The 27286-nt window shown below is 44.7% G+C and overlaps 3 protein-coding genes across 3 annotated transcripts; 2 read left to right on the forward strand and 1 right to left on the reverse strand.

Moving 5' to 3' along the window:
- The first annotated feature begins 137 nt into the window (after window positions 1–137).
- On the forward strand, window positions 138–10367 carry LOC100382902 (uncharacterized). Its single transcript, NM_001175590.1, has 18 exons — window positions 138–469; window positions 680–750; window positions 1140–1203; window positions 1324–1395; window positions 1562–1759; window positions 1841–1918; window positions 2503–2613; window positions 2701–2767; window positions 2858–2919; window positions 3221–3360; window positions 8108–8234; window positions 8314–8428; window positions 8658–8746; window positions 8831–8914; window positions 8988–9146; window positions 9391–9546; window positions 9916–9975; window positions 10112–10367. Exons 1-18 carry the CDS (start codon window positions 323–325, stop codon window positions 10286–10288), a joined length of 1977 nt encoding a protein of 658 aa, NP_001169061.1. The 5' UTR covers window positions 138–322; the 3' UTR covers window positions 10289–10367.
- A 6656-nt stretch (window positions 10368–17023) lies between these two features.
- LOC100126915 (uncharacterized) lies at window positions 17024–17659 on the forward strand. Its single transcript, NM_001321405.1, has one exon. It carries the CDS (start codon window positions 17073–17075, stop codon window positions 17277–17279), a length of 207 nt encoding a protein of 68 aa, NP_001308334.1. The 5' UTR covers window positions 17024–17072; the 3' UTR covers window positions 17280–17659.
- Window positions 17510–24024, reverse strand: LOC100381654 (Translocase of chloroplast 159 chloroplastic). The gene is made up of 2 exons (XM_008645727.4): window positions 20505–24024; window positions 17510–18976 (listed from the first exon to the last, which is right to left on the reverse strand). The coding sequence occupies exon 1, from the start codon at window positions 23924–23926 to the stop codon at window positions 20510–20512; it is 3417 nt and encodes a 1138-aa protein (XP_008643949.1). The 5' UTR covers window positions 23927–24024; the 3' UTR covers window positions 17510–18976; window positions 20505–20509.
- Window positions 24025–27286: the final 3262 nt, after the last annotated feature.

Here is a 27286-nt window from a genome sequence, read left to right on the forward strand (position 1 = left end):
GGCCATACCGGCCCCTTTGCCACGCAGAGTTGTATCTCGTATGGGCGGTAAACAGTTAAACATCCCTCGGGCCTCGGCCACCTCGGCGGGGAGCGTTAAGCGTCGCCCGCGAAGGGACGAGGCCAGCGTCGGCTCCCCGTCTCCCTCCCTTGAGTCCCTTCCTCCAGATCTCGGCGCGAGTTCACCCTGCAGATTGACTCTACAATACATCGGCGAGGAAGAAGAGCTGCGGTTCGGAAGAGTAAACTCTACCCGCCGTCTCGCGCCGGTTGACCGGCGCGAAGGCGAGATCCGGGCGGAGATCCAGGGCGCGGCGCCGGCCATGGCGAGCTCCGGACTCGCCTACCCCGACCGCTTCTACGCCGCCGCGGCCTACGCTGGGTTCGGAGTCGGCGAGGCCACCTCCTCCGCAGCTATCTCCCGCTTCCAGAACGACGTCGCCCTCCTCCTCTACGGCTTGCACCAGCAGGTGAAGCGCCAGCCGTTTTTTTTTTACCATTTTGGCTATTAATTTGGCTGTGGGGGTGGAATGAGTGGATCTAGCGTGAGATTGCCTGAACTGTGTTGGTTGGGATTAAATTGTGTCGTTAGTTTGCTCTTCTTCGTCCTCCGGAGAGAGATTTCCTTTGGTTGACGATCGCAATTCGGTTAGTGTTTTTTGGGTTTTGTTTTGATGCAGGCCACTGTTGGGCCATGCAATGTGCCCAAGCCAAGAGCGTGGAACCCCGTGGAGCAGAGCAAATGGACGAGGTTAGTACCATTGGAAACTGCACTCAAACTTCACGTTGCAACAGTGACAACACAATCCAACTTAAGTATAGTTTCTTCTTTATCAATTGTGAAAAAGTGAAACCTCAGGATTTTCTTAAAACTTGAATTGGGTCTAAACATTAGCAGAGAGTTGAGTAGTTCACTCTCGTGTAGTGTCAGCCTGTCTCATTGCTTAGCCCAAAATTGGAAATGTGATTTCGTCCCCAATGCGGCAATGCCTATGCTACAATAACCATGATACTCATGTAATTTAGATCATGGGGAGTCAGCCTGGAGAGCTGATAGTGGGAAATGCCCAGAAAATACTGTACATTGAAGTGTGGATTCTGAAAACGATACTTATTGATTATATCATTTTGTGTTTTTAGCTGGCATGGGCTTGGAAGCATGCCTTCAGCGGAGGCGATGCGTCTTTTTGTCAAAATCTTAGAGGTATGAATGATTACATGATAGTGTTCAGTGTGTGCAATAACAATAAAGACTTTTACTCCTAAGCAAGTTGCGGTTGTTCCTGTGCAAATGGATTTGATAGATGTATTGGTATTCTGGCAGGAAGAAGATCCTGGATGGTACTCTAGGGCCCCTGAGTTCAACCCTGAGCCTGTTGTAGATATTCAGATGCATGTAGGTCATTCATTGGTCCTTTTTTTCTCTGGACAAAAACCTAGAGAACTTGATACTATTGGTCTTATCAATTTATCATTTAGTGCACTGTCCCAATGTCTAGTTCTCTAGTTTTTTTTCTCTTAGCAGGTTTATCAAATTATTCATCTGTCTTTCTTTTTGTTAGAAACCAAAAGACGAGCCACATAGTGTACCGGGTTCAACAAATGGAACATCAATTCCAGAACCAAACATTTCTGAAAATGGAAGTTCTGTGGAGGCTCAGGACAAAGACGTTATTCTGGAAGGCCTTAGTACTGTTAGTTCTCATGATCAGTGGACTCCATTATCTGTCAGTGGTCTTCGTCCGAAGCCTCGTTATGAGGTGCACCAAATACTTTATTCTTCTTTGATTGTTTTTCTCTATTTAATTCTGAAGCACTAATGAGAACTCTGGTTTCTGTAGCATGGAGCAACTGTGCTGCAAAATAAGATGTATATATTTGGTGGAAACCATAATGGACGTTACCTTAGTGACCTTCAGGTACGCGAAGTTGAATAAAACAATCCCTAACATCATAGGTATGCATCCTAAGTTGTCAGTGTTAGCTATGTCTTGGAAGCATGTGACTCTATCACTCTAAGCATATGATGTTATACTGCTTTTGATCAAACCATCTTTAAAGAGACTGCCTTAATGCATACAATTTCTGGGATAATCTTCAATTTGTGTTCATGCTCCCTAACCTTGACCTTTTCCTTATATTGGTGTGGTTTCAACGTGTGTTTCTTGCCACAATGATTCTTCGATGTGCTTCCTTATGCCAAACTTGGGCTATTATACTCTTATGAAATTAAGTACTGTAACTATGTGAAGAGATAACTGCTGTGCAAACAAATTTCTATATATTTTTGGATATTACCTGCATCTTAATTATCAAGCTAATAGGGTAGCATTTTCTTAGCCAAAACTGTTAAGATAATATTAGGAATAAGGAGTTTCAAGGGGGTGGAAAACAAATTCGTTTAAATGCACTAGCAATTCAAATGTCACCTGAAAGCAGGTCAGCATTAAGTATTATTGTTCTAATTAGTGATTTTTATTTTTCATAATTTATACCAAAGTAGGCTTTGGATCTGAAGAGTTTGACCTGGTCCAAGGTTGATGCCAAATTGCAAGCAGAACCTGCTGATTCCACTAAAACAACACAAATTGCTCCATGTGCTGGTCATTCTTTGGTAAACTTCTGCACAACTCTTTCATAGCCATTTATCTTGAAGCCAGTAGTTAATGGCAGTTGCTTTTTATTCTATACCATTTTGAAGATTTCATGGGGCAACAAATTTTTATCTATTGCTGGGCATACAAAAGATCCATCTGAAGGCGTTACAGGTTTGATAAAATCAGTTTTAATCTGTTTTGGTACCTTTTCTACTTATTATGCCACACATTAATTTATTCTGCTGTTGTTTCTGGTTCTAGTGAAGGAATTTGATCCACATACTTGTACTTGGTCGATTGTCAGGACTTATGGGAAACCACCGGTAATGATTTCTCTTCAAATCGGTTACTGTAACTCTGAATCTGTGAACCAACAGCGCCAGTTCTAGTTATGGTTTCTTTTGTTCCGCTATTCGTTTGTTTGAGCATGCGCATTTTGTTTTGGTGGACTTGCTCAGATGGTTTTTTCTATAGTTCTATCTGTACTTGATTTTAGCTTAGAGCCTGTATTTCGAAATGACTATTAAAGAAATTGTGCCACAACATTCCACAATGACTTTGGTATTAGTTACCCAGTTATATGCAGAAAAGTGCATTTACTTACATAAATTTCATCTGCTGCAGGTTTCTCGTGGAGGTCAAACAGTGACTCTTGTTGGAACGACGCTAGTTTTGTTTGGTGGTGAAGATGCAGAACGGTGTCTCTTGAATGACTTGCACATCCTTGATCTTGAAACCATGACATGGGATGATGTGGATGCAATGTGAGTAGCAACCTGATGGCCTTAATGCACAGTTTTTCACCTAGTGAGAAGAAAAGAAAATTGCTGTTAGCTTCATGTATCTTTCCTATGTGTGCTCAAAAGTTAAAATATTACTTTCAAAAGTTCCTGGATGTGATGTGATTGGCACACTTGTCTCCAACATAATCGAGATGCATGTTAACTGTTACACATATAGTAGGTTAACACTTCTCAGTAATTTCTCTTCAACATACTAGTTTCCACCACTTCTCTGCTATATATGTATATTACAACTGGGTGCATTCAATATAGAGAATGCACCCAGGCCGAACCTACGCGCCAAAAGCACATGGTCTGAGCCAACCGCCCCACCCAGGCCGAATCGACGCTTCGTCCCTCCCCGCACGCTCCCGACAGAACCTTTTCACTTCCCCGCCCCCGCTCCTCTTTCTCTGGGAACGGCTCAACCTCTTCACTTCCCCGGCGACGTAGCCCGCGCACCCGCGCTCGTATTCATCCCTCCCGCACACTCCCGACAGAACCTCTTCACTTCCCCGCCCCCGCCCCACTTCTCCGCGAACGGCTCCCGACAGAACCTCTTCACTTCCCCGACGACGTAGCCCGCGCCGGAGCCGTTGCGCGCGCGCCCGCGGTGCAAGCGCATCCGCCCCCTCTCCCATTTCTCTGTCATTTGATCGTTTTCTAGGTAAGAGCGTAACTGCTTCCACCCAAATTTTTTAGTGTTATTCTGATGCGGAGTATATGTTGATAATTAGGTTATCATATTATGTGTAACTGTCCATTAACCTTGTTGCAATTTGGAGGACCCGATTTAAGTACATTGATTTTGTTGGATTTGTTTTGTTATCTTCGGTAATAGACTGGTAATCCCCATTTTTTCCCAAGTGTTGCAACTAGTATTATCTGTTGATTGCAATTAGTAATTGTTGTATTTTGTGCGGATACATTTCATTTGAATAAGCAGTTTGTGTTCTAGATTATCAACTCAGATGTTTCCACTTTTTGCAACTGCAGTGTACCTTTTTTTGCAACTGGTCCATCACATAAGTTGCAACTGTATAATTTTAACTTTCAACCCACAGACATCATTCCTGTCTTTTGCAACTGTGCTCATATACAACTAGTTATTGGTTTAAATTCACTGTTGCAACTGTCCCAGCAGTAATTATTTTACTAGTCTTGTTGCAACTGGCTTATGGCGCATGTGACAATTCTGTCCACTTTTGACTTTTTTCATTATCTGGAATTCAACCACACACACTAATGTGTGTTGCAGCATTAGTGTGTATTGCAACTATTTTTTGTTTCTATTTGTACTGTGTGTTTTAGTTTGTTGATTAGCAATTTTTGGTTATGAGATCTGTACCATGTGCTTGTGCCCTCACGTTTTTTTCATTCCCATTTTTTCAGTGGTTTTTATAATGGATCAAGAACAGAATGTCACAGGCCAGAAAGGCGCTGACACTGTCCGTCGCTCTCCTCGTGTACAAAACAAGAGAAAGGAATTAGATAAAAATGAATTGAAGGAAAGAAGGAAGAGGTTAAGGTTGAAAGTCCCCTTGTCTCCTATTCAAGATGAAGAAAGTGATGATGAACAAGACCCAGAGTTTGCTCCTGCCGGCGATAGTTCTGGCGACGACAATGTTGTTATTGTTGGTGGCGATGAGAATAAGGGTAAACTAAGACGCGAGTTATACGATGCTCACCTGGGAAGTTCATAAAGCTTGTGAATGCTCTCTCCGATGAATTGAAAGGTGAAGTAGTTGCCAAGGGGTTTGGCGGCCTGCTGAGATTCAAGCCGCACTTATTGTCCAGAAAATTGCTCAGCTAGCTGATGCGGAAGCTTAACCCGGAGACGATGAAATTAGAGATTGGTGGTGGAAAAGAGATTCCAATCACTGAGCACAGTGTTTGGTGTGTTTTGCAGTTACCAAACGTTGGCCGTGACCCGCCCCCCATGTCTGATGCAGATGCTCGTGCCTTGCGGGACGAGCTGGGAGAGCAAATTTGTGGCAACTCTTATAGACGCAGATCTGGTATCAATCTATCTGTTATCACTGATCGACTGCAGAAGAGGATTCTCACTGGGGAGCTAGGCCTGAGAGTCTTTTTCATGGCTGCATTTCAGTGTCTGCTATTCTCCAACACTGACACTCGCATCAGGATTGATGATGTAAAGTATACTCGGTACATCCAGAACATGGCCAACAAGAACTGGTGCAAAGCGGTAGCTGACAGGCTCAGCATAGATGCCCGTCTTTATAAAAAGGATTTTGCGGAGAAAGGCATCAACGCACCCATCAGTGGATGCGGGATCTTCGTAGCTGTAAGCTCAACACACACATTCAATTTTTGCCCTTGCAACTTACTCTTCAATTACACAAGTAGTAACTGTTTTATGTTTACTGTTACAACTGTCATATGTTACAAGTTGTAATTTGATTTTTTTATGATAGCTTAGTTCACACATTCACATGTATTTTGTAATTTATGTTGTACACAAAGTAGCAACATGTGAATGTGTGATTGGAAGAGTAAGTTGAAAGGGCAAAAATACTATGAACTAAGCTATCATAAAAAAATCAAAAAAGTAAATCAAACTGCAACTTGTAACATATGACAGTTGTAACAGTAAACATAAAACAGTTACTACTTATGTAATTGGAAGAGTAAGTTGCAAGGGCAAAAATTGAATGTGTGTGTTGAGCTTACAACTACAAAGATCCCGCATCCACTGATGGTTGCGTTGATGCCTTTCTCCGCAAAATCCTTTTTATAAAGACGAGCAACTATGCTGAGCCTGTCAACTACCGCTTTGCACCAGTTCTTGTTGGCCATGTTCTGGATGTCCTGAGTATACTTTACATCATCAATCCTGATGCGAGTGTCAGTGTTGGAGAATAGCAGACGCTGAAATGCAGCCATGAAAAAGGCTCTCAGGCCCAGCTCCCCAGTGAGAATCCTTTTCTGCAGTCGATCAGTGATAACAGATAGATTGATACCAGATCTGCGTCTATAAGAGTTGCCACAAATTTGCTCTCCCAGCTCGTCCCGCAAGGCACGAGCATCTGCATCTGACATGGGGGGCGAGTCACGGCCAACGTTTGGTAACTGCAAAACACACCAATACTGTGCTCAGTGATTGAAATCTCTTTTCCACCACCAATCTCTAATTTCATCGTCTCCGGGTTAAGCTTCTGCATCAGCCAGCTGAGCAATTTTCTGGACAATAAGTGCGGCTTGAATCTTAGCAGGCCGCCAAACCCCTTGGCAACTACTTCACCTTTCAATTCATCGGAAAGAGCATTCACAAGCTTTATGAACTTCCCAGGTGAGCATCGTATAACTCGCGTCTTAGTTTTACCCTTATTCTCATTGCCACCAACAATAACAACATTGTCGTCGCCAGAACCATCGCCGGCAGGAGCAAACTCTGGGTCTTGTTCATCATCACTTTCTTCATCTTGAATAGGAGACAAGGGGACTTTCAACCTTAACCTCTTCCTTCTTTCCTTCAATTCATTTTTATCTAATTCCTTTCTCTTGTTTTGTACACGAGGAGAGCGACGGACAGTGTCAGCGCCTTGCTGGCCTGTGACATTATGTTCTTGTCCATTATAAAAATCACTGAAAAAATGGGAATGAAAAAAACGTGAGGGCACAAGCACATGGTACAGATCTCATAACCAAAAATTGTTAATCAACAAACTAAAACACACAGTACAAAGAGGAACAAAAAATAGTTGCAATACACACTAATGCTGCAACACACATTAGTGTGTGTGGTTGAATTCCAGATAATGAAAAAAAAGTCAAAAGTGGACAGAATTGTCACATGCGCCATAAGCCAGTTGCAATAAGACTGGTAAAATAATTACTGCTGGGACAGTTGCAACAGTGAATTTAAACCAATAACTAGTTGTATATGAGTACAGTTGCAAAAGACATGAATGATGTCTGTGGGTTGAAAGTTAAAATTATACAGTTGCAACTTATGTGATGGACCGGTTGCAAAAAAAAGGTACACTGCAGTTGCAAAAAGTGGAAACATCTGAGTTGATAATCTAGAACACAAACTGCTTATTCAAATGAAATGTATCCGCACAAAATACAACAATTACTAATGGCAATCAACAGATAATATTAGTTGCAACACTTGGGAAAAAATTTTGGATGGAAGCAGTTACGCTCTTACCTAGAAAACGATCAAATGAGAGAGAAACGGGAGAGGGGGTGGATGCGCTTGCACCGCGGGACGCGGGCGCGCGCGCAACGGCTACGTCGCCGGGGAAGTGAAGAGGTTGAGCCGTTCGCGGAGAAAGAGGGGCGGGAGCGGGGAAGTGAAGAGGTTCTGTCGGGAGGGACGAAGCGTCGGTTCGGCCTGGGTGGGGCGGTTGGCTCGGACCAGGTGCTCCTGGCGTAGGTTCGGCCTGGGTGCATTCTCTATATTGAATGCACCCAGGTGTAATATATATATATTCGCATCAAAGCCTTTAATATACTTTCTTAGTAAAAGGGAGCATGTTTCTAAACTTCCATTATGGAGGTGTAATGTGTATTCCCCATGTAAAAAATTGATCGAACTCTATTGTTGTAACATGTATACATGGATTGTGGGATAACCTCATTAGGTCAGTTCATGCACATGTTCTGAAAACACTTAGTGTTCTTTTTTTAAGCTGAACATTTTATTACTATCTTTTGAGTTTTGACTTTAGCTCATCGCAATGTTGGTTTTGTGTTTCAGAGGCACCCCTCCTTCTCCAAGGTCAGACCATGCTGCTGCTTGCCATGCTGACCGCTATCTTTTAATTTTTGGTGGGGGGTCTCATGCAACATGTTTCAATGACCTACATGTCCTTGATTTGCAGACGGTACAAACTTGTCTCTCCCTGGAACTCCAAGTTTATTGTGCTATCTTTGACTACTAAATTTTATCGTTGGAAATTACAGATGGAATGGTCAAGACCCAAACAACAAGGCCCGACTCCAAGTCCAAGAGCTGGCCATGCAGGTGGAACTGTCGGCGAGAACTGGTACATAGTTGGGGGTGGCAATAATAAAAGTGGTAAGATGTCTTAACTTATTATGTTAACATCCTTGTTGATAACTACTGTGTGGTGGTCATTGACTCATTGTGAGTTCAATTTGTGTGAACATGTTACTAGTACATTCTGCCTCCTGAGAGCTTGTTTGGATGTGTTGGGATTCCACCCAATCTCAACGTACCCAAACAGTGGCCTGTGATCTTCTTTGCATTTTTATGCCAAACATAACTCATACACTTGCCTCCACAGGTGTTTCTGAAACACTTGTGCTTAACATGTCAACTCTGACGTGGTCGGTTGTTAGCACTGTGGAAGGACGAGTCCCCCTTGCTAGTGAGGTATATCTCTTGAACAGCATTCAGAGGTTATTGGTTAAGATGATTTTCCTTGGCTGCTAATATTTGAATGTTGGTATTTTCTAGGGCATGACTTTAGTGCATAGCAATTATGGTGGTTATGATTATCTCATCTCTTTTGGAGGATACAATGGACGATACAACAATGAGGTAATTGACATTTAAATATTATTTTCATTCATGGAATTAACTTCTACCAACATCTTTTTTCTATGATGAACAGGTTTACACTCTTAAACTTAGCCTCAAATCAGATTCACAGTCAACTTTAAAAGAAGAAACTCTCTCAGATACTACATCTAGGGTCATAGAACCTGAGGCTGAAATTTATCAAGATGGGAAGATACGGGAGATTTCTGTGGACAACGCTGATTCAGACCTGGTAATTTCCTGCCCAGGATACTTTTCCTTGTTCTTGTTGGCTAGAAGTATATGACATGTGTCCATATTTGGTGTCTATCGAATTTCTGCAAGGAAGACAATACAGCTAATAGTGATATAAGTATTAACAAATAACAAATATAATTCGTCCGTTACAAAGTTCATGATGGTGGTTGCTGTTGATGATCCAACTTATAGGATACTCACAAGATCTTTCTTTTGCCTTGTGCTGTGCTGAATTCCAGAATAACAGAAATGATGAAGCAAGTGAACAGCTTTTAGCAGATCTTAAAGCTCAGAAAGAGGAACTAGAAGCAACACTTAGCAGGGAACAGCTGCAAACTGTGCAACTTAAAGAAGACATTGCCCGAGCAGAGACTAGAAATGCAGAGCTGACAAAGGCAAACCATCTTTCTCTTACCTTGTGTTTTACTTGTTTTTTATTTTCTTTTATCATGCACATTCATTTAAGCTTCTAATTAACCTTCTCTTTAAAATACTACAGCCGTTATGTATCTTTAGAAGTATACTGAGATTTGACGCTACTTTTAAACTCCATTCTGCTAATGTTTAGACCAAAGCATTCACTGTGTTGAATGCCCCCTGTATGGGTTATTCATTGAATCATTAATAAATGATGGTAATGCCATGTGCGATATATTTTTTTGGGTGACATGCTGGCATATTGAACACAATCTGTTGTGCACTGTTCAAATATTATCGCTCAGCTGATGTCTGATCTATATGCCTTTCCCATTTACCTTGTATAGGAACTTCAAGCTGTCCGTGGCCAACTTGCTTCTGAGCAGTCAAGATGTTTCAAACTTGAGGTACACGCTGGTGTTCTGAGTTGTGCATAATTCCAAACCAATCATAGCCACTGGCACTTGTCCATGGGATATCTTATGGTCTAGCCATCATTGTTTTATACTGCTCTCGTCATACTTCGTTTCCAAAATGCCTCAGGTTGATGTTGCGGAACTTCGACAAAAGCTTCAGAGTATGGATGCATTGGAAAAGGAGGTCGAGCTGCTTCGGCGACAGAGAGCCGCTTCGGAGCAAGCAGCAATGGACGCTAAGCAGAGGCAAAGTTCGGGTGGCATGTGGGGTTGGCTCGCTGGAAGCCCGACACCAGCAGTTTAGTTCCGTGATTCATATATTTTACTTGTAACATTATATATCATTGACTGACACCCTCTACAATTTTTTTATTTGGTTACTTACGCATTCGTGTTCATTTTGGACCACACAAAGAATAAGGTGTTCTAGCGATCGTTATACTCACAATTACTCAAAATGTATTCTTTAGGTTTAGCAAGGGGGTGTTCATGTTAGTCGATGTGCTGGTTATCCTTTTGACGCTGTGCTGGTTGTCCATAGATTGTTCGCTTCACAAGGGGATGTTCATGTTAGTCGATGACTTTTTCGTGAAACTGCAGTTTGATATATGAAGTGCAAGTATCGTGAACATACTGACGTCGTCAGCTTCGAAATTAGACATTGTGTGATTGACATTGTTCGATGATTTCATCTTATTAGGGCCCTACGGGCAAATGAAAATGCAAAGAGTACACAACTATAACGGCAACATATTTCTTCTATGGGATCTTCTTCAGGAACTCATCCAGAACCCCAAACAGATCAGCATCCAGTCCGTAATCTGCAGCTTGGACAATTCCAATGCCCGGTTGGCCTTAATACTGGCGGACAACACATAATAATTTATTAAATGGGAGAAGCAACCTGAAATATGGGGGCATCGGCATCTTTATTAACAGCCACAATAACCTTTGAGTCTCTCGTTCCTGCCAAGTGCTGTATCGCTCCAGATACTCCAAAAGCCATATAAAGCTCCGGCGCCACAATTTTCCCTGTCTGACCAACCTGCCGACAGAAAACACATTGCATGAATAAAATGAGCCAGCAATGAACTTCATAGTTGTTCAGGAGAAGAAAATAAAGACAGCAATGAACCGGAGAAGATGACATACATTGAGCACGGGTCGTCGTTGGGCTGGGCCTTGGGGCAGTGCCCATGTCATTATGCTTATCGGGTTTTAGGGTTTAGTATTTTAGGGTTCACAAAGCCCATCTTTTTGCCTAAGCCCATCCGATTGTTTAATCCAAGGACAAAAAAAACACTAATCTAGGCCCACTATTGTCCCATTACGGTTGCTTAAACGTCCTGTGAGCAACGAAACGTTGAGTCGCTGACTACAATTTATAGTGTGTTTGGTTTGAGAAATGAAGTGATTTATCTTCTTCTCACTCCTCACTTTTTTATTTGGTTTGTGGAATAGAATGAGTTGATCCATCATCAACTCATTCCTCATAAACTAATAATTAGTATATACATGAGGAGTGAGTTAATTCCACCAAAATTGATGGAAATGAACTTATGATGCATCACCTCATGAAGCATAGAGTGACTGCACAAACCAAACACAACATTAATGCTCTGGTTGAAATTTTATAGCTAGTAGTAGTAGTTGCTAAAATTAACTTAGCGGTTTCAGAGACATCTCACTAATATCCTAGCTAGTTATTAACTAACTATTAGCTGACTAAGAACATCTCCAAGAGATTCTTTATTTTTTACTCTTTATTTGTCTCTCCATAAATATTAAACTCTATATATAACATTTTATTCCAACAGACTCTCCAACATGCAAATTAGCTTGGCTAGCGAGAGTTGCTAGCCAAGTTTGGCTAGTGAGAGAGTTAATTTAGAGAGTCGGATGGCTTAGCAAATTAAATGGCTAGTCTGTTGGAATGTTATTATGTTATTAAGTAACTAAAATTTAGCTTGACAGACTATTTAGCTAGTCTTTTGGAGATACTCTAACTATTAGTTCTATAAATTCTAAACAAAATCTAAACCGTCAAAATTCATGTGTTCATCTTATCGTAAACAGATTATAAATAAAAACAAACACGTCCTAAGTGTTGTTGTTGATTATCTCCGCCCCCCAAGTAAATACTGTTATGAGATTTAGACTGACCAGATTTTCTCAAATTTATTTAGGTTTATAAAAATATAATCAGCGAGCCCTATTAATTTTATATTTATAATTTGGCTAGCAGCCGATAGCGAACGAGTGATTGGTGGAGCCTATGGGGTGCGAGTCCGAGTCAGGAGTGCGGACGTCACTGGCCAGCTGGCCACCTGCATGGTGGACACCACGGCACGGCAATAATTCGACTCAACAGGACACCATCTTGACTATGATTTGTGCCGCTAATCTCTTAGGCTACTCACAATGGGGATTTCATGTCTCTGTTTCCAAAAATGCCACATCAGATTTATAGATGAATGAAATACCCTCTCTCAATAGATAGTTTCATCTCACTATTTCATATGTCAACATACTTCTTAAATGCTGCATATAAATAACCAATAGGATTCACTCAATTATATGAAGATGAAACAAAACACTCTCAGTGGAGGTTTCACACAGTTTCCAAGATCTTGGAAACGAGTTAACATGGTTTCATCCCCATGAAACTCCATGAAACTCTTCCTTCTTAAATGATGTGACATGTCATCAAAATAGCTGATGTGGCAGGCTAATTAATACATGAAATACCCCATGAAACCACCATTGTAAATAGCCTTAGAGCATGTGCATTAGGCTGGTTCTAATCGGGATGCTGACACGTTATAACCGACGGTAGGTACTGCCCGTGCCGGTTCGGTCGAAAGTGTTCGTGTGTGATTCGGTCAATACCAATTCATGCAATTTTAGCAACATAACATGTTTTGATTGGTTCACACCATTTCAAATTGTTTGAAGTCCAAAAAAATTAAAAATATAAAATCGGGTCTATAATAAATAGAACAAGGTTGTTTGAATTCATTCACCTCTCTTGTATTCTTAATATTGCACTCTATCGCGCGTGGAGTTTGAACTTTTAAACTTTCACCGACTTAATTAACAACAAATCTCCATAATTTTTCGCCACCCATTCTAACGTGGATGTCTTCTTTGACAGTCTTTCTTTTACAAAATCGTCACGAGGATGTTTCGTCTTGTCCTATTCCCTCACTCCACAAGTCCACAACCTCAGTTTCCATACCAAAATCCTCCTTCGCATCCCTGTCGATCTTTTATGGGCTCCTCCTCCTCCATCATTCACTTATTTATACATCCTTCATATCCGCACGGATATCGATATGATGGTCACCTGTATGATGATCCATATGGTACTCTTCTATCCCTCTTCCGTTTGGTGCTCCTCCCGTATGGGGTTTATCCTTCGTTACATCGTATAGTGTTTATCTTCCATCTCACCCTCTTGCAGGCATGATAGCGCCCCTAAGCAGCGACGATGATATCGCTTTAAATTAGTCCACATACTCCAGTGATCCTTAATTCTAATGGTGAATAGATTCAACGGAGGAGGACAAGTGGCTAGTAAGTACACACATATTTCCCCAAAATTCACATATTAGGTCCATAATAGTTTTTTGAGTTCATAAACTTTTAGATCCAAGCGTGGCTATTGCACTCGTTGGACCCTATTGATTGCAGCCGTAAGAAAAAAACCGGCCTTCTAGGACCGAATAGCCAACATCTACAACTCCACCATAGAAGCTCCTCGCCATCTGTCGGCGTTTCGAGACCGGGGGGTCCCTAAGCCGACGAGTGAAATGTCGCCGCGTGCCCCAGCCCAGATGGGTCGGCGCGAGGCCGAGCGCGAAGGGGGGAAGTGAGGTGGCCGGAGATGGGCGTGAGAGAGGTGGAAATCCCGCGGCCTTCGTGTTCGTCCCGTGCCCAGGTCGGGTGCGCTTGCAGTAGGGGGTTACAAGCGTCCACACGGGAGAGGGAGCGAGCGGCCTCACGCGAGCGCCTGTCTCGTCCTCGTCCCCGCGCGGTCAACCCTCTCTAAGAGGGCCCTGGTCCTTCCTTTTATAGGCGTAAGGAGAGGATCCAGGTGTACAATGGGGGGTGTAGCAGAGTGCTACGTGTCTAGCGGAGAAGAGCTAGCGCCCTAAGTACACGCCATCGTGGCGGCCGGAGAGATTTTGGTGCTCGGTTTGTGTGATGTCGTGGCCGTCGGAGGAGCGCTGGAGCCTGGCGGAGGGACAGTTGTCGGGGCTGTCGAGTCCTTGCTGACGTCCTCTTGCTTCCGTAAGGGGGCCGAGAGCCGCCGTCGTCAGGGAGCGTGCGGGGCGCCATCATTGCCTATCTGGCGGAGCGAGCCAGATGGGACGCCGGTCTTGTTCCCCGTGGCCCGAGTCAGCTTGGGGTAGGGTGATGATGGTGCCTCCTGTTGACGTGGCTGGTTTGCGCCCTAGGTTGGGCGATGTGGAGGCTCCTCCGAAGCCGAGGTCGAGTCTGTCTTTCGTGGCCGAGGTCGAGTCCGAGCCCCTGGGTCGGGCGAGGCGGAGACCGTCGGCTGAGGCCAGGGCGGAGTCTGAGCCCTAGGGTCGGGCGAAGCGGAGTTCGTCGTCTTCAGGGGCTGAGCCCAAGTCCGAGCCCTGGGTCGGGCGGAGCGGAGTTCGCCATCTTCTGGGGCTTAGCCCGAGTCCGAGCCCTGGGTTGGGCGAAGCGGAGTTCGCCGTCTTCCGGGGCTTAGCCCGAGTCCGAGCCCTGGGTCGAGCGGAGCGGAGTTCGCCGTCTTCCGGGGCTTAGCCCGAGTCCGAGCCCTGGGTCGGGCGGAGCGGAGTTCGTCGTCTTCCGGGGCTGAGTCCGAGTCCGAGCCCTGGGTCGGGCGGAGCGGAGTTCGCCGTCTTCCGGGGCTTAGCCCGAGTCCGAGCCCTGGGTCGGGCGAAGCAGAGCTTCCTATGGTGCCTGCGGCCGGGCCTGACTGCCTGTCAGCCTCACTCTGTCAAGTGGCACCGCAGTCGGAGCGGCGCAGGCGGCACTGTCTTTCTGTCAGGCCGGTCAGTGGAGCGGCGAAGTGACGGCGGTCACTTCGGCTCTGTCGACTGAAGGGCGCGCGTCAGGATAAAGGTGTCAGGCCACCTTTGCATTAAATGCTCCTGCGATTTGGTATGTCGGCGCGGCGATTTGGTCAGGGTTGCTTCTTGGCGAAGACAGGGCCTCGGGCGAGCCGGAAATATGTTCGCCGCTAGAGGGGGGCTTCAGGCGAGGCGGAGATCCTCCGGGGTCGGCTGCCCTTGTCCGAGGCTAGGCTCGGGCGAGGCGTGATCGAGTCCCTCGAATGGACCGATCCTTGACTTAATCGCACCCATCAGGCCTTTGCAGCTTTATGCTGATGGGGGTTACCAGCTGAGAATTAGGAGCCTTGAGGGTACCCCTAATTATGGTCCCCGACACCATCGTACCCCTAGTAGCTGAAGGGTAGGTGATCGATGAGAACCTGGAAGATCACCCTGTTCAACGACATCTACAATTTATACGACCCAGTCAAGCAAAGGAGATTATGTTGTGCTTTTCGAAGCGGCTAAGGAGAGCCTACACAACAAGTTGGAGCACATGTGACACGCTCTTCGCCATCAGCCTCAGCGATCACGAGGCACAATGACGATGACTTCAGTTATGAAAGCAAAGATCATGTCTAAACTTGGACGATGATTATAGCTTTGCGGCAAGAGTTCAACGGAAGGAGGCCCCAACAACAAATAGCAGCAAGTCCCATTTACGGAGAGAAGGATGTTAACGAAGTTGTACAAGGCTACCTAGAGAATTACCCAAACTAAATTGTTTGAGCAATTTAATAAATAAGTTGGATCGTCTACAGTTGACGAAGACAAAGGCACAAAAAGAGCCCACAAGCAAGCTTTAAAAAAGATGATAAGGCAACAAAAGTTAGATAAGAAAGAAAGAACAAAAAAGGTGAAAGAGCAAGATGAGAAAGAGAAGCAATAATATATTAATTATTTTTATGAATTATGTGTTTTTTTATTTTTAAGATGTGTAAATTTTAATTGTTATTATGAATTATATAAATTCTATTTGTTTAATTATGTAATCGGATGTATGTATATGTCAATAAAATGATGTGTTTTATGTTAATTAAAAGTCTGAAAAACACTCATGTGTTGCTGAGGTAGCTATGACGGATGGTAAAACTGATGATGGTCAATAGTATTGTTAATAGTACGATCGATGGCTGATATATAGACCCGCAAAGTTAGAACAAACCTTAGCTGCATATAACTGTGTTGTGCAGCCTACTGCCTACATCTCTTCTCTTTCCCTTTTTTTTCCCCTCTTCCAACTCAGCAAAAAAAAAGGAACTGATGCCAGCCCTTATGGCTCTTTTGCTTTATTACATTTTCGCCTACTTTACTTTATTGCACTTTATCTGAAACGGAAAGGAATTCTGGACGCAGCCAGGTATGCGGTTCTTTTCACATGAGCAGGAAAGGTGTGGTTCACAGGCTCTTTGTTTTAGCTCCCTTCATTCTCAAAAGTTCTAAAAAAACGTACGGTTTGATATTATATCTAGATTAAAAAAGGGTATATTTAGAAAAAAAAATTTAAATTAGTATATAATAGATACTCCTTCTTTGATTCCAAAAACTTCGGAATAAAATTTTAACTGAGCGAGTGGTTGAGATCCTGCTGGTGCCATTTGAGACCAAAAGAACCAGAAACAAAACAAGTCCGACTTGAACTCTTGCAAGATTTTTTATAGGCTTTGTTGAGCAGCGTGTCACAAAAAGACATTTGATCACCACTCTATAATCTATATATCTAATCAGCACCATTACACTAGTGATAATGCAAAGCCGGATTCCACTTCGCATCCCCTTTTGCCCCTTCGGAATCGGAACCTGGTCCCGGGCGCACCAGCTCAGCTCGGCCGCAGCTGGAATTCCCATTCTGCCCTGCCCCTCCCCCGCGGCCGCCTATAAATAACCCCACACCGCGAGGCCTCTGATAAAATCTCCTACCACTTAGCACTACACTACCACCGTTTCAGTGCTATAGGATAGGATTTTCTTTTGACGGCCATGAAACCCCCTCAGCTGCCGGCCGGGGAGCGCTCCTGGGCTCACGAGGTCAAGCAGGCCCTCCGTGAGAAACTCCGGCGCTCCTACGGCGCCGCCTCCGCCACACCGGCGGCCGGTGAACCGAGCCGTGGCGCCGACTGCCGCGGCTCGGCCGCCGAGGACCCCATAAGGAGAGTCATGTTCTTGGCTCCCTGGGGCCACACATAAAACACAGACCCAGATCTGGGCTTGCAAGAGCATGGCCGGATCTGCAGAGAACTGCTCAAGCTCAACCATACTTAAAAGGAACTGGAGCTTGTCTTGTAAACTATGGAGCATGCTGCTTGCACCACGAACATGAACGCATGGCTGGTTAACTAGGTAGATATGGGTGTGGATGGGAGAGAGAGAGAAAAAACAAGGTATGTAGTCCACGTCTCTGATCTTGGATGGAGAGGCATGAGATCTTGGGATGCTCATGCATGGGTCATGGGTGTGGCTGAGATCTGGAACTTTTGTAGCCATCAACTTGTTTCCCAGAAACCATGTAATAAGGGTGACCTGTGTATAGCTATGAGACATCAACATATCTTGCTGCTTTGTGTGTCCACCTTTGCTTCCATCTCAGCTGGTTTGGTTCAGAATGCCTTCTTGTCTGAAACTATTGAAACTACCCCTTCTTTCACTGCCTCCTTGTCTGAAACTACCCCTCTCCGGCCTCTTTTTTATGTCAAGGTGATTCCATTGGATGCGAGGAAAGAACATTAGCGCTGCTGGGATTTTAGGAAACATGAATCCTGCTCCGTGCCCAAGAAAGAGTATTGATGATTTCAACACTTGCATATTTCAAGTAACGAACCTCAAAAGATCTCGGAGTTCAGTGAGATCAAAGGCTACCTATTCAATCAAAGCTGTATCCTGCAGGAAAGCTGGAAGCTTCCTTTCTGGATATATTTTGCAGTATCATATAGTTTGTTATATGTACAATATCATATCATTATTATAACTTGGACAGAACACAGAAGCCACCCAGAAAGAAGAATAAAAGGAAGCCCCTTTTTTACCCTTATTTTTGTACTATATAACTAAAAAGAATCGGACTCCTCTTTTCCTTTGGATTAATGACCTACGAATCCTACTATAAACAAGACAACGATGAAAAAGACTGCCTCCCACTTGCAAGGATAAGCCAAACTCTGTGGGTCACCATCTTGCTTGCTTTCTCGAGCACCTTATCTTTTCTTCAGATATCCACAAAGAAATTGACAAGGATATTACTAGCAGAAACAAAAGGGTTCACCGATCTGATATGCTGCAAATTTAGCGCGTAAATCATGACAATATATTGCCTGCCTAAAGACAGGCTATCAGAAACTTTTGCGTGTATGTGGGTGGGTGGGTGGGGGGACACTTTTTGTGTCTTCTAATTGAAACTGCTTAATAAAGGGAGGCAAAAAAAAACAGTATTTTTTTGGGGCTTCATGAACCATTGAGCCGTGTTACTGAGACCCTGTTTGTTTCCCTCCTAGATTATATAAGCTGGATTATGGTGAAATGTTAGAAAGATGAAATATCACTTTAGAATTACAAATAAGCTAAAATAAGCTACCCAATACTAGCTAATTTCAGCTTATTTATGGTCTTAAAGTGATATTTTACCCTCACACCCTAATTACAACTTTTGACAAAAAAAAAAAGTTGAGTCACTCATGATTCATGAAGTTGGCCACCAACTGCGCACTGGATGGGGGTAAAAACGCCAGCACAGCTACACTTATCTCGATTCTTGACAGAAAGCGATGGTTCAACTTCCAATCCTGGCAAGTTGCCAGAGTGTGCAGTTTTCAGCTACCTCGTTCTTGAATCATAAGCTGGGACACAAATGATGTGCTTGCCAACCTGTGACTGCTTGGATCTGGGGAGTTCTGAATACAGCAACATCAAGTTTGTCATAAAATTCAAAGGATTTCTTAAGACAGATCAAAGTGAAGCTTCGAGAACTCCTTTGAACAATAATTCAATGAAATATGGATAATCCAATTGAACTGAGCAAACTATTCTGGTGGTTTGTTCGATTAAGCAAACACTTTAGTCAAAATTTCCATGGCGTAAATGCCAAGGCAATTATAATCAAGTTTCATATTTTTCTTACCCAGTCTTTACTGAAATTTTTCAAAGGTCCAAAAACACGTCACCAATTATTGCTACGGACACAATAAGAATAGTGACAACAATGTAACTTTCTATATACGGCTTTGCTTACTGTAACAAGGACTCATGCAACACTAATTGTAACAGTTCTTAAACAGACAATATAAAGATACAAGATAAGGTTGTAATCTATTAACAAAAATACAACACAATCTTGAAGTCTGAAGAGGAGAAAGTGGATTTGGAAAAGAGTTGTATGTGTTGTCAGTCGGACCAAAAAAAGGACCTAGATCATTTATTAGTCTGGTAGGCCATTAGAGCAAGTTTAATAATACAGCCAACAGTGGCCTTTATGAAGTTGTTATGTCGCATATAGCCAACTTAAAACATACTCGTATAATAATTCTATAATGATAAAAGTTGTACATTTAATAATGTGTCAATCTCTTTCTCTCACAAACTGTCTTGGTCTTGGAGTTCGTGAACAATCTGCTTTCAGTTGGCTACTAGTGGCAGTCTAGTGAAAGGGCCTCTAGCCTAGCGGTTAAGGACTTTCGAGTAGCACCTCCAAGTCCTGGGTTCGATTCCTATCGGGAGCGAATTTTCAGGCTGTGCCCCATCCGCTCTCGGGTTGCGATGTCCTATGCGCCACCTTCCGGTTGGGCCGTTGCAGAGTGGACAGCTGACGCCGGCCCGTTAGTGATGGGGGGCCAGGGTTCGGGGATTTTCTCGGCCGGGACCATTGTTTCGGTCTCTTCTTATATGAAATACCGGGAGGACGGTCTTTCCCTCCCCGGCCGAGTTTACTAGTGGCAGTCTACTTTCCTTCTCTCTCTATTTTTCTTTCTTACACATCATCATAAATCTGACGTGACATCTCTTACAATCCACCTACATCATCTTATTATACTTGCTTTCATCCCAATATAATTAGTATTCGTTTCTTAGTAGACATTTAGCCCTTCACAGTTCCTTAGCCAGCTGAACAAAGGCTCATATATGAGATATCTAATATTTGTTCTTGGATCTATATGTGTATATGCATTTTTTGTAAATACAAACATATTTAACGAACAAGGACGACTATATGACTGGTATCCAACAGGTAAACTATTCTACTTACTACAACAAACAAAGTATACATGAAATACAATAGCCAAACATTGGTGTGGAAGGCACAGGGAAGAGACTGAATGGAGGAATGACTAACAAGCTTCAACAGTAGTTGTTATAACAAGTAGAAAAACAGAAGGAACAAGGAAAAGATACAAAATGTTAAGAATTCAAAATTGTCATACTAACCAGTGCTACTCAGCATTAGGATCTGCACTAGGGTGCATCTTGTTCCACACATACATTATCACTGAACATGTACCTAAAAGGGCAATGTTCAACTGTTCTGAAGTGTTGGCCTTGATGCTGACCCGTCCAGTTAGTTTGTTGTTTACATCAACATGAACTGACATGTTTGAAGACCTTCCAACAGAGACATGGGAATCCAAATTTGCGGCCATGGTCCACTCTTTATGCCATTTCACTAAGGATGCACCCAAAGTGGCAACGCCTTGACCTACAGGATAGCTTTTTTCACGAAGAGTTGCTTCCATAATCACTCCATATGCAGCATCACCTCTCATGGACACAGCACCAGTGTTGCCTGATAGTGTTAACCTGTTACCAACTAAAAGCTTGTCTTCAAGCTTTGCTCCAGCCACCATGGAATTTCCCAAAAAGGTCATGGATAAACCACCAGTAGTGATGTTTTTCTTGAAGTTTTTAAATTTGGTCTCCCCTCTGAGGGTGTAAGAAAGCTGGTTCATAATTGTTTGGATGTCAAAGCCTGCCAGGCTCGAGGCATAATCTCCATGCTTAACTGACATTGAGGAATCCAAATGGATGGTAAACTCTCTCTTGTCCTTGTTAACTTGAACCCACAGAGATGCTGGATATTTGTTAGCAACATCATGGCTGTGTTGGACACTCACACCATCAAATCCAAAATCATGATCCCATCCATCAGGATTGTAAACAGCACGCACCAGAAGGTTTGGTGTAGACACAGGGCAACGATAGCGGTACACAGGATCATCAGAATCAAATGAAGATGGCAAGGTCCATTCTGGCATAGGATATCTATCTGTATCATATCCATCATCGGGATGATCATCATCAGAAAGTATATCATTATCATCACCCTCTTTCTTCTTCATTTCCTTAAATCCTTTGAGCTGTTCCTTCAGCTGCTTCTTCTGAAGCAGCTTAGTTCGGTAATCAGATTCATCAAAATACAAAATCTGTTGCTCCTTGGAGAGTTTTGCAACCTGGGATTTACTTAGTGGCTTGAAGGGAGGAAGTTGATCATAGTCATCTTCATCCTCTTGGTCCCCATTCAACAATTCATCTAGGTAAAAATCTGAGTCCACACTCACAACATTATGGTCATTGGAACGCTTAGGGTGCTCTCTAGATTTCAACAAAGATGATAAGAAGTAAGGAATTGGAGGCACTTGGAGAAGGCGGCCTAAGAAACTTGCAGAAGAAGCACGGCGGGTTGAGAGACTGTCAATCTCAGCAATCATCTTTAGTGAGAAGCATAGGAGGAGGAGGAGCCGCCTCCAGATAAGGCCATCAGGAAGCATCTTTTCACCTTCTGCGTTCCTCCGACACAGATGATGGTTCTCCACAAGAGCCACAGGATTCTGAATTTGAGGATCATTAGTTATCTGCCGGATGCTTTGCTGAATGGCATGAGTTCGACGAGACACAACCATATCATAGTTCACTTCCAAACCATTAGGGCCTTCAGGGGAAGCTGCTCCTGAGTGAGTGAGAGTAATAATTGTTCTGGGCCATATTGACAGGCCTAGCACACTGGTAATGCATCGCAAGAGGGATAGGCTATTTGCCTCCTCCCGCGGTGTATCAAGCCTATCAACATACAGAATAATATCTGGAGGGCATCTCTTCATATACTTCTTCACAGCATTGAGCATTTTCCTATTTGATTTTTCATCCTCGGCTGAAGTCCCAAGCCCAGGGGTGTCGACGACATGAAACTTAACACCATTAACAACTCCATTAATCTCCTTCACAGATGATGTTGCCGGTAGAAAAGCATTTGTTTTGGATTTATCTTCCCCGAAGATGGAATTTATTGTTGCACTTTTCCCAACTCCAGTCTTCCCAAGGACCAAAACATTGCAGGAGAATTCAAGGTTCTCAGTTCCCTCTGCCTCACGCTGCAAAGCCCTCTTCCAGGCATTCTCGATCTCTGAGGAATGGTTTGTCATCCTTACGCACCTGAAACTTTCAACAAGACTAAGCCGAAACAACACTTGTACTGGTACCTGATGGTTAGTATCATACCCCAATCTATGAACAAGACGCATGTATTTGATTCGTGCCATGTCCACCTTTCCGTAAATCTTCTTTTCCTCATCGGTCATCTGTTTCTCAGGGTCAGCGATTGCTTGTGGCACAGGAGCAGAAGCCACGTTCATCCTAGCATTGCTGGCTAAAGTGGGAGGCAGATCCCTAGGTTCAGAAGATTCAACTGGGAAAACCTTGGCCTTGCCTTGTTCAGGCGAGCTGCTTGCAGCTCTTAGAAGCTCAATTAAAGCTGTATGATCAAAAAGCTCGTTCTCCTTTCCATTCATCTCTTCTTCATATTCATCATCACCGTTGATCTCTGCATCATCTGAATCATCCGCAACAAAGCGTGCGCCTATGGAAGTAGGCACGTTGTTCTCCAGTTCTTTTGCAAGTTCCACAGCATAGTCACTTGAAGAGATTGGCATGGATGTAAGATCGTCGGAACCTTCATGATCACCATCAGCTTCATCATCTACACTATCAAGAACTTGCATGGCATCAGATATGACATCTCCTGTGGCAGCATATTCAGGACTAGCATCAAGCTTGGCTGCACTACCTACTGCATCGCTGCGAAGCTCGGCAGCAGCCTCCTCTCCTTCTGTACCAGTAGCAGTAGCACTGGGAATAGGAAGCGATTCAGCAGCCTCACGATCAAGCATCCCCTCCAAAGCATCCACAATGACGAGGCCATCTACCCCAGCAACAGGCATCAGTAAAGGCCCAGACGCCGCGTCATTGACAGCCTGCTCCCCCTGCTTATCATCCTCCTCATTCAGCACGGTGCCATCTGAAACGATCACCGAATCACCTGACGCAGCAGCCTCCCCGCCGTTGTGCGCGCCAATGCAGCTCCCAGATTTGAGGAAGCTGCCACCCAGCGAACCCTCGACGCCATCCAACCCATTCTTGGCGCTCACGAAGATGCCCCCCTCCAGCGGCTCCTCCGCGGCGCCCAAGCCGTCCCCGCCCTCGGCCTCGGGCGCCTCCGCAGCGGCGATCCCCGCCACCCCGCCGCCGGGGACCAGGATCGGGTCCTCGGACGTCGGCGTCGGCGGCACCCTGGCGACGCTGAAGAAGAAGCCGTTGGACACCTCCTCCGGCAGGTCGACGTCCTCGCCGGAGCTGGTGGTGTCATCGAAGGACTCGCTGACGTCCTCCTCCGTGGACGAGAGCTGCGCGGCGATCCGCGGGGCGACGAGCACCGCGGCGCGCGCGTACAGCGGTAGCGGCGTGGAGGCGGCCGCGGGCGAGAGCGGCGGGGAGGAGGCCGCCGAGGAGAGCGAGGACGCCGTGGACGCGTCGTCGTCGTCGTCCAGCGGGGACAGCCGCGCGCGCACCAGCAGCGCCATGGCGGCGCGGTAGAGTCGAGTCCTGTCCTTGTCAAATTTGGATTCTCTAGAGTTGGGAGGCGAGGCTTTGAGGAGGGTTGGGTTGGATTCCGATTCGGTTGGGCTTCGCGGTGTGGGTGAGGTCAGCGCGGAAGGCACGCGGATGCCTGAGGCCCCGGCAACAGTTCTTAGGTCATTTTTAATTGAGGATTTTATTGCAGTGTTTCTAACACTGGCATTCAAACAAGGTTAATAATATGGTTTTTTATAAAGTGGTTAGTTTTGTTGGTGTCCTCATTTTTACTCTTAATATGGTTTTCTCAATTTTGCCTTTCCATTGCTATAAAACAGAATGACAAAACTAAGTAAAAAATATAGTTAATAGTAAAAATGAGGAAGATGACAAAACTAAAGGTATGAATTTAAATATAATATAGCTCATCCTTAGCTATAATAGTTAGCTCTTTACTCTTGATATATGACCTACTTGACTAAAACTGTCTCTAGTAGAACGTGAAAAATAAGAGACGTGGAACTATATATGGTAATGTTTGACACTGATTGAAGAGAGAAGTTTGAAATATGGGATATGCTTAGGGATGGCAATCGGGCGGGTAGTACACTAATATATAGTTCGTGAATCCATGCCCGCGAGACAAAACTCAACACATACTTGTATCCATAAACGTTCGTGGGTATGGATTCGTATCCATACTCGTACCCGCCGGGTATCCACTATCTGATAGATACCCGTTACCCGTCCGCCCACTACAATTTTAGCATTCAACACCAAACAATATTTTTATCACATTTCAAAATAATTATCATTCCAGCAGCATCAAATAATGATTTCAGCACCAAACATGTCATGGATAAAAATTGAAAAATGAGAATTTATGATAATATATTAAATTCGGATGGCCCACATGTAAGATATTCATTGGGTAACGGATATGGATACTATATATCTATACTCGAGAAAAAATTATCCGCGAATACCTTATTATATCCATAATCATACCTGCAGATATCAAATTCCACCATACTAATATCCAATGGATAATTATCCACAGTTATTTACTCATACCCTATACATTGTCATCTCTAGATATGCTAAAGATAGCCTAATCTGGTTATAAGTTTACGGTTCGCTTCCTCGCTCTCCCATCTTCTTTCTCCTTCACTTTAGCATTTCAATATACTCTTATTATACTTGATATTTCAATATTTATCCAAGAAAAACTCGGTCATATATCTCTTCATTAAATTACATGGCATATCATTCTGTTTGCTTAGATGGCATGTCATTTAATGAGAATGAAACTCTCACTCAAAATGGCCTTAGATATTATTCCTTTCGTTCCAGTATATAAATATCAATAAATGTATTTAATTCTTTCTATATTACTGCATCGATGTAACCATGTTTAGAGAGATCATGTCTTATATTATGAGATAAAAATAAAAAGTAGTTAGCCTTATATTCTAGGACGGAAGGAGTAGCTGGTTTAGCTAATAATGGCTATTTAAAATGTATAGCTAGCTAATAATTGATTGGTCCATTAGCTAATCCATTTTAAACTCTAATAGTTTTAGAGGCTAACCTCTAGAGCTAATTGTTAGTCGGTTAATATATTGTTAACTGGTTTTAGCTGGTATGAACGGCTAACAAATAATAGCTGGTCTATTCTAATTGGTCCATTAGTCATTTAAAACTTGTCGGGGACCATAATTAGGGGTATCCTCAAGGCTCCTAATTCTCAGCTGGTAACCCCCATCAGCATAAAGCTGCAAAGGCCTGATGGGTGCGATTAAGTCAGGGATCAGTCCATTCGAGGGACTCGATCACGCCTCGCCCGAGCCTAGCCTCGGACAAGGGCAGCCGGCCCCGGAGGATTTCCGTCTCGCCCGAGGCCCCCCTCCAGCGGCGAATATATTTCCGGCTCGCCCGAGGCCCCGTCTTCGCCAAGAAGCAACCCTGACCAAATCGCCGCACCGACCGACCAAATCGCAGGAGCGTTTAATGCAAAGGTGGCCTGACACCTTTATCCTGACGTGCGCCCCCAGCCGGCAGAGCCGAAGTGACCGCCGTCACTTCGCCGCTCCACTGACCGGCCTGACAGAAGGACAGTGCCGCCTGCGCCGCTCCGACTGCGGTGCCACTTGACAGAGTGAGGCTGACAGGCAGTCAGGCCCGGCCGAAGGCACCATAGGAAACTCCGCTCCGCCCGACCCAGGGCTCGGACTCGGGCTAAGTCCCGGAAGACGGCGAACTCCGCTCCGCCCGACCCAGGGCTCGGACTCGGGCTAAGTCCCGGAAGACGGCGAACTCCGCTCCGCCCGACCCAGGGCTCGGACTCGGGCTAAGTCCCGGAAGACGGCAAACTCCGCTCCGCCCGACCCAGGGCTCGGACTCGGGCTAAGTCCCGGAAGACGGCGAACTCCGCTCCGCCCGACCCAGGGCTCGGACTCGGGCTAAGTCCCGGAAGACGGCGAACTCCGCTCCGCCCGACCCAGGGCTCAGACTCGAGCTAAGTCCCGGAAGACGGCGAACTCCGCTCCGCCCGACCCAGGGCTCGGACTCGGGCTAAGTCCCGGAAGACGACGAACTCCGCTCCGCCCAACCCAGGGCTTGGACTCGGGCTAAGTCCCGGAAGACGACGAACTCCGCTCCGCCCGACCCAGGGCTCGGACTTGGGCTCAGCCCCAGAAGACGACGAACTCCGCTCCGCCCGACCCCAGGGCTCGGACTCCGCCCTGGCCTCAGCCGACGGTCTCCGCCTCACCTGAACCAGGGGCTCGGACTCGACCTCTGATAGTCGCCTAGAGGGGGGGTGAATAGGGCGAAACTGAAATTTACAAATATAAACACAACTACAAGCCGGGTTAGCGTTAGAAATATAAACGAGTCCGCGGGAGAGGGCGCAAAACAAATCGCAAGCAAATAATGAAGTGTGACACACGGATTTGTTTTACCGAGGTTCGGTTCTCTCAAACCTACTCCCCGTTGAGGAGGCCACAAAGGCCGGGTCTCTTTCAACCCTTCCCTCTCTCAAACGATCCCTCGGACCGAGTGAGCTTCTCTTCTCAAATCAAAGCCGGGAACAAAACTTCCCCGCAAGGGCCACCACACAATTGGTGCCTCTTGCCTTGATTACAATGGAGTTGTGATCTCAAGAACAAGTGAGAAAGAAAAGAAGCAATCCAAGCGCAAGAGCTCAAATGAACACGGCAAATCACTCTCTCTAGTCACTAGGGTTTTGTGTGGAATTGGAGAGGATTTGATCTCTTTGAATGTGTCTAGAATTGAATGCCTAGCTCTTGTAAGTGGTTGAGAAGTGGAAAACTTGGATGGCAATGAATGTGGGGTGGTTGGGGTAT

The sequence above is a fragment of the Zea mays genome, chromosome 5 (genome assembly GCF_902167145.1).
Source record: "Zea mays cultivar B73 chromosome 5, Zm-B73-REFERENCE-NAM-5.0, whole genome shotgun sequence".
In the NCBI taxonomy this organism is placed as follows: domain Eukaryota; kingdom Viridiplantae; phylum Streptophyta; class Magnoliopsida; order Poales; family Poaceae; genus Zea; species Zea mays.

Bases quoted from the DNA above. Each gene is read 5' to 3' on its own strand.
- LOC100382902 (NM_001175590.1), top strand. From the start codon at position 323: ATGGCGAGCTCCGGACTCGCCTACCCCGACCGCTTCTACGCCGCCGCG. The intron at 8,429-8,657 runs GTAAGATGTCTT...TTGCCTCCACAG, and splicing joins GGGTGGCAATAATAAAAGTG to GTGTTTCTGAAACACTTGTG. The intron at 8,915-8,987 runs GTAATTGACATT...TATGATGAACAG, and splicing joins ATGGACGATACAACAATGAG to GTTTACACTCTTAAACTTAG.
- LOC100126915 (NM_001321405.1), top strand. From the start codon at position 17,073: ATGAAACCCCCTCAGCTGCCGGCCGGGGAGCGCTCCTGGGCTCACGAG.
- LOC100381654 (XM_008645727.4), bottom strand. From the start codon at position 23,926: ATGGCGCTGCTGGTGCGCGCGCGGCTGTCCCCGCTGGACGACGACGAC.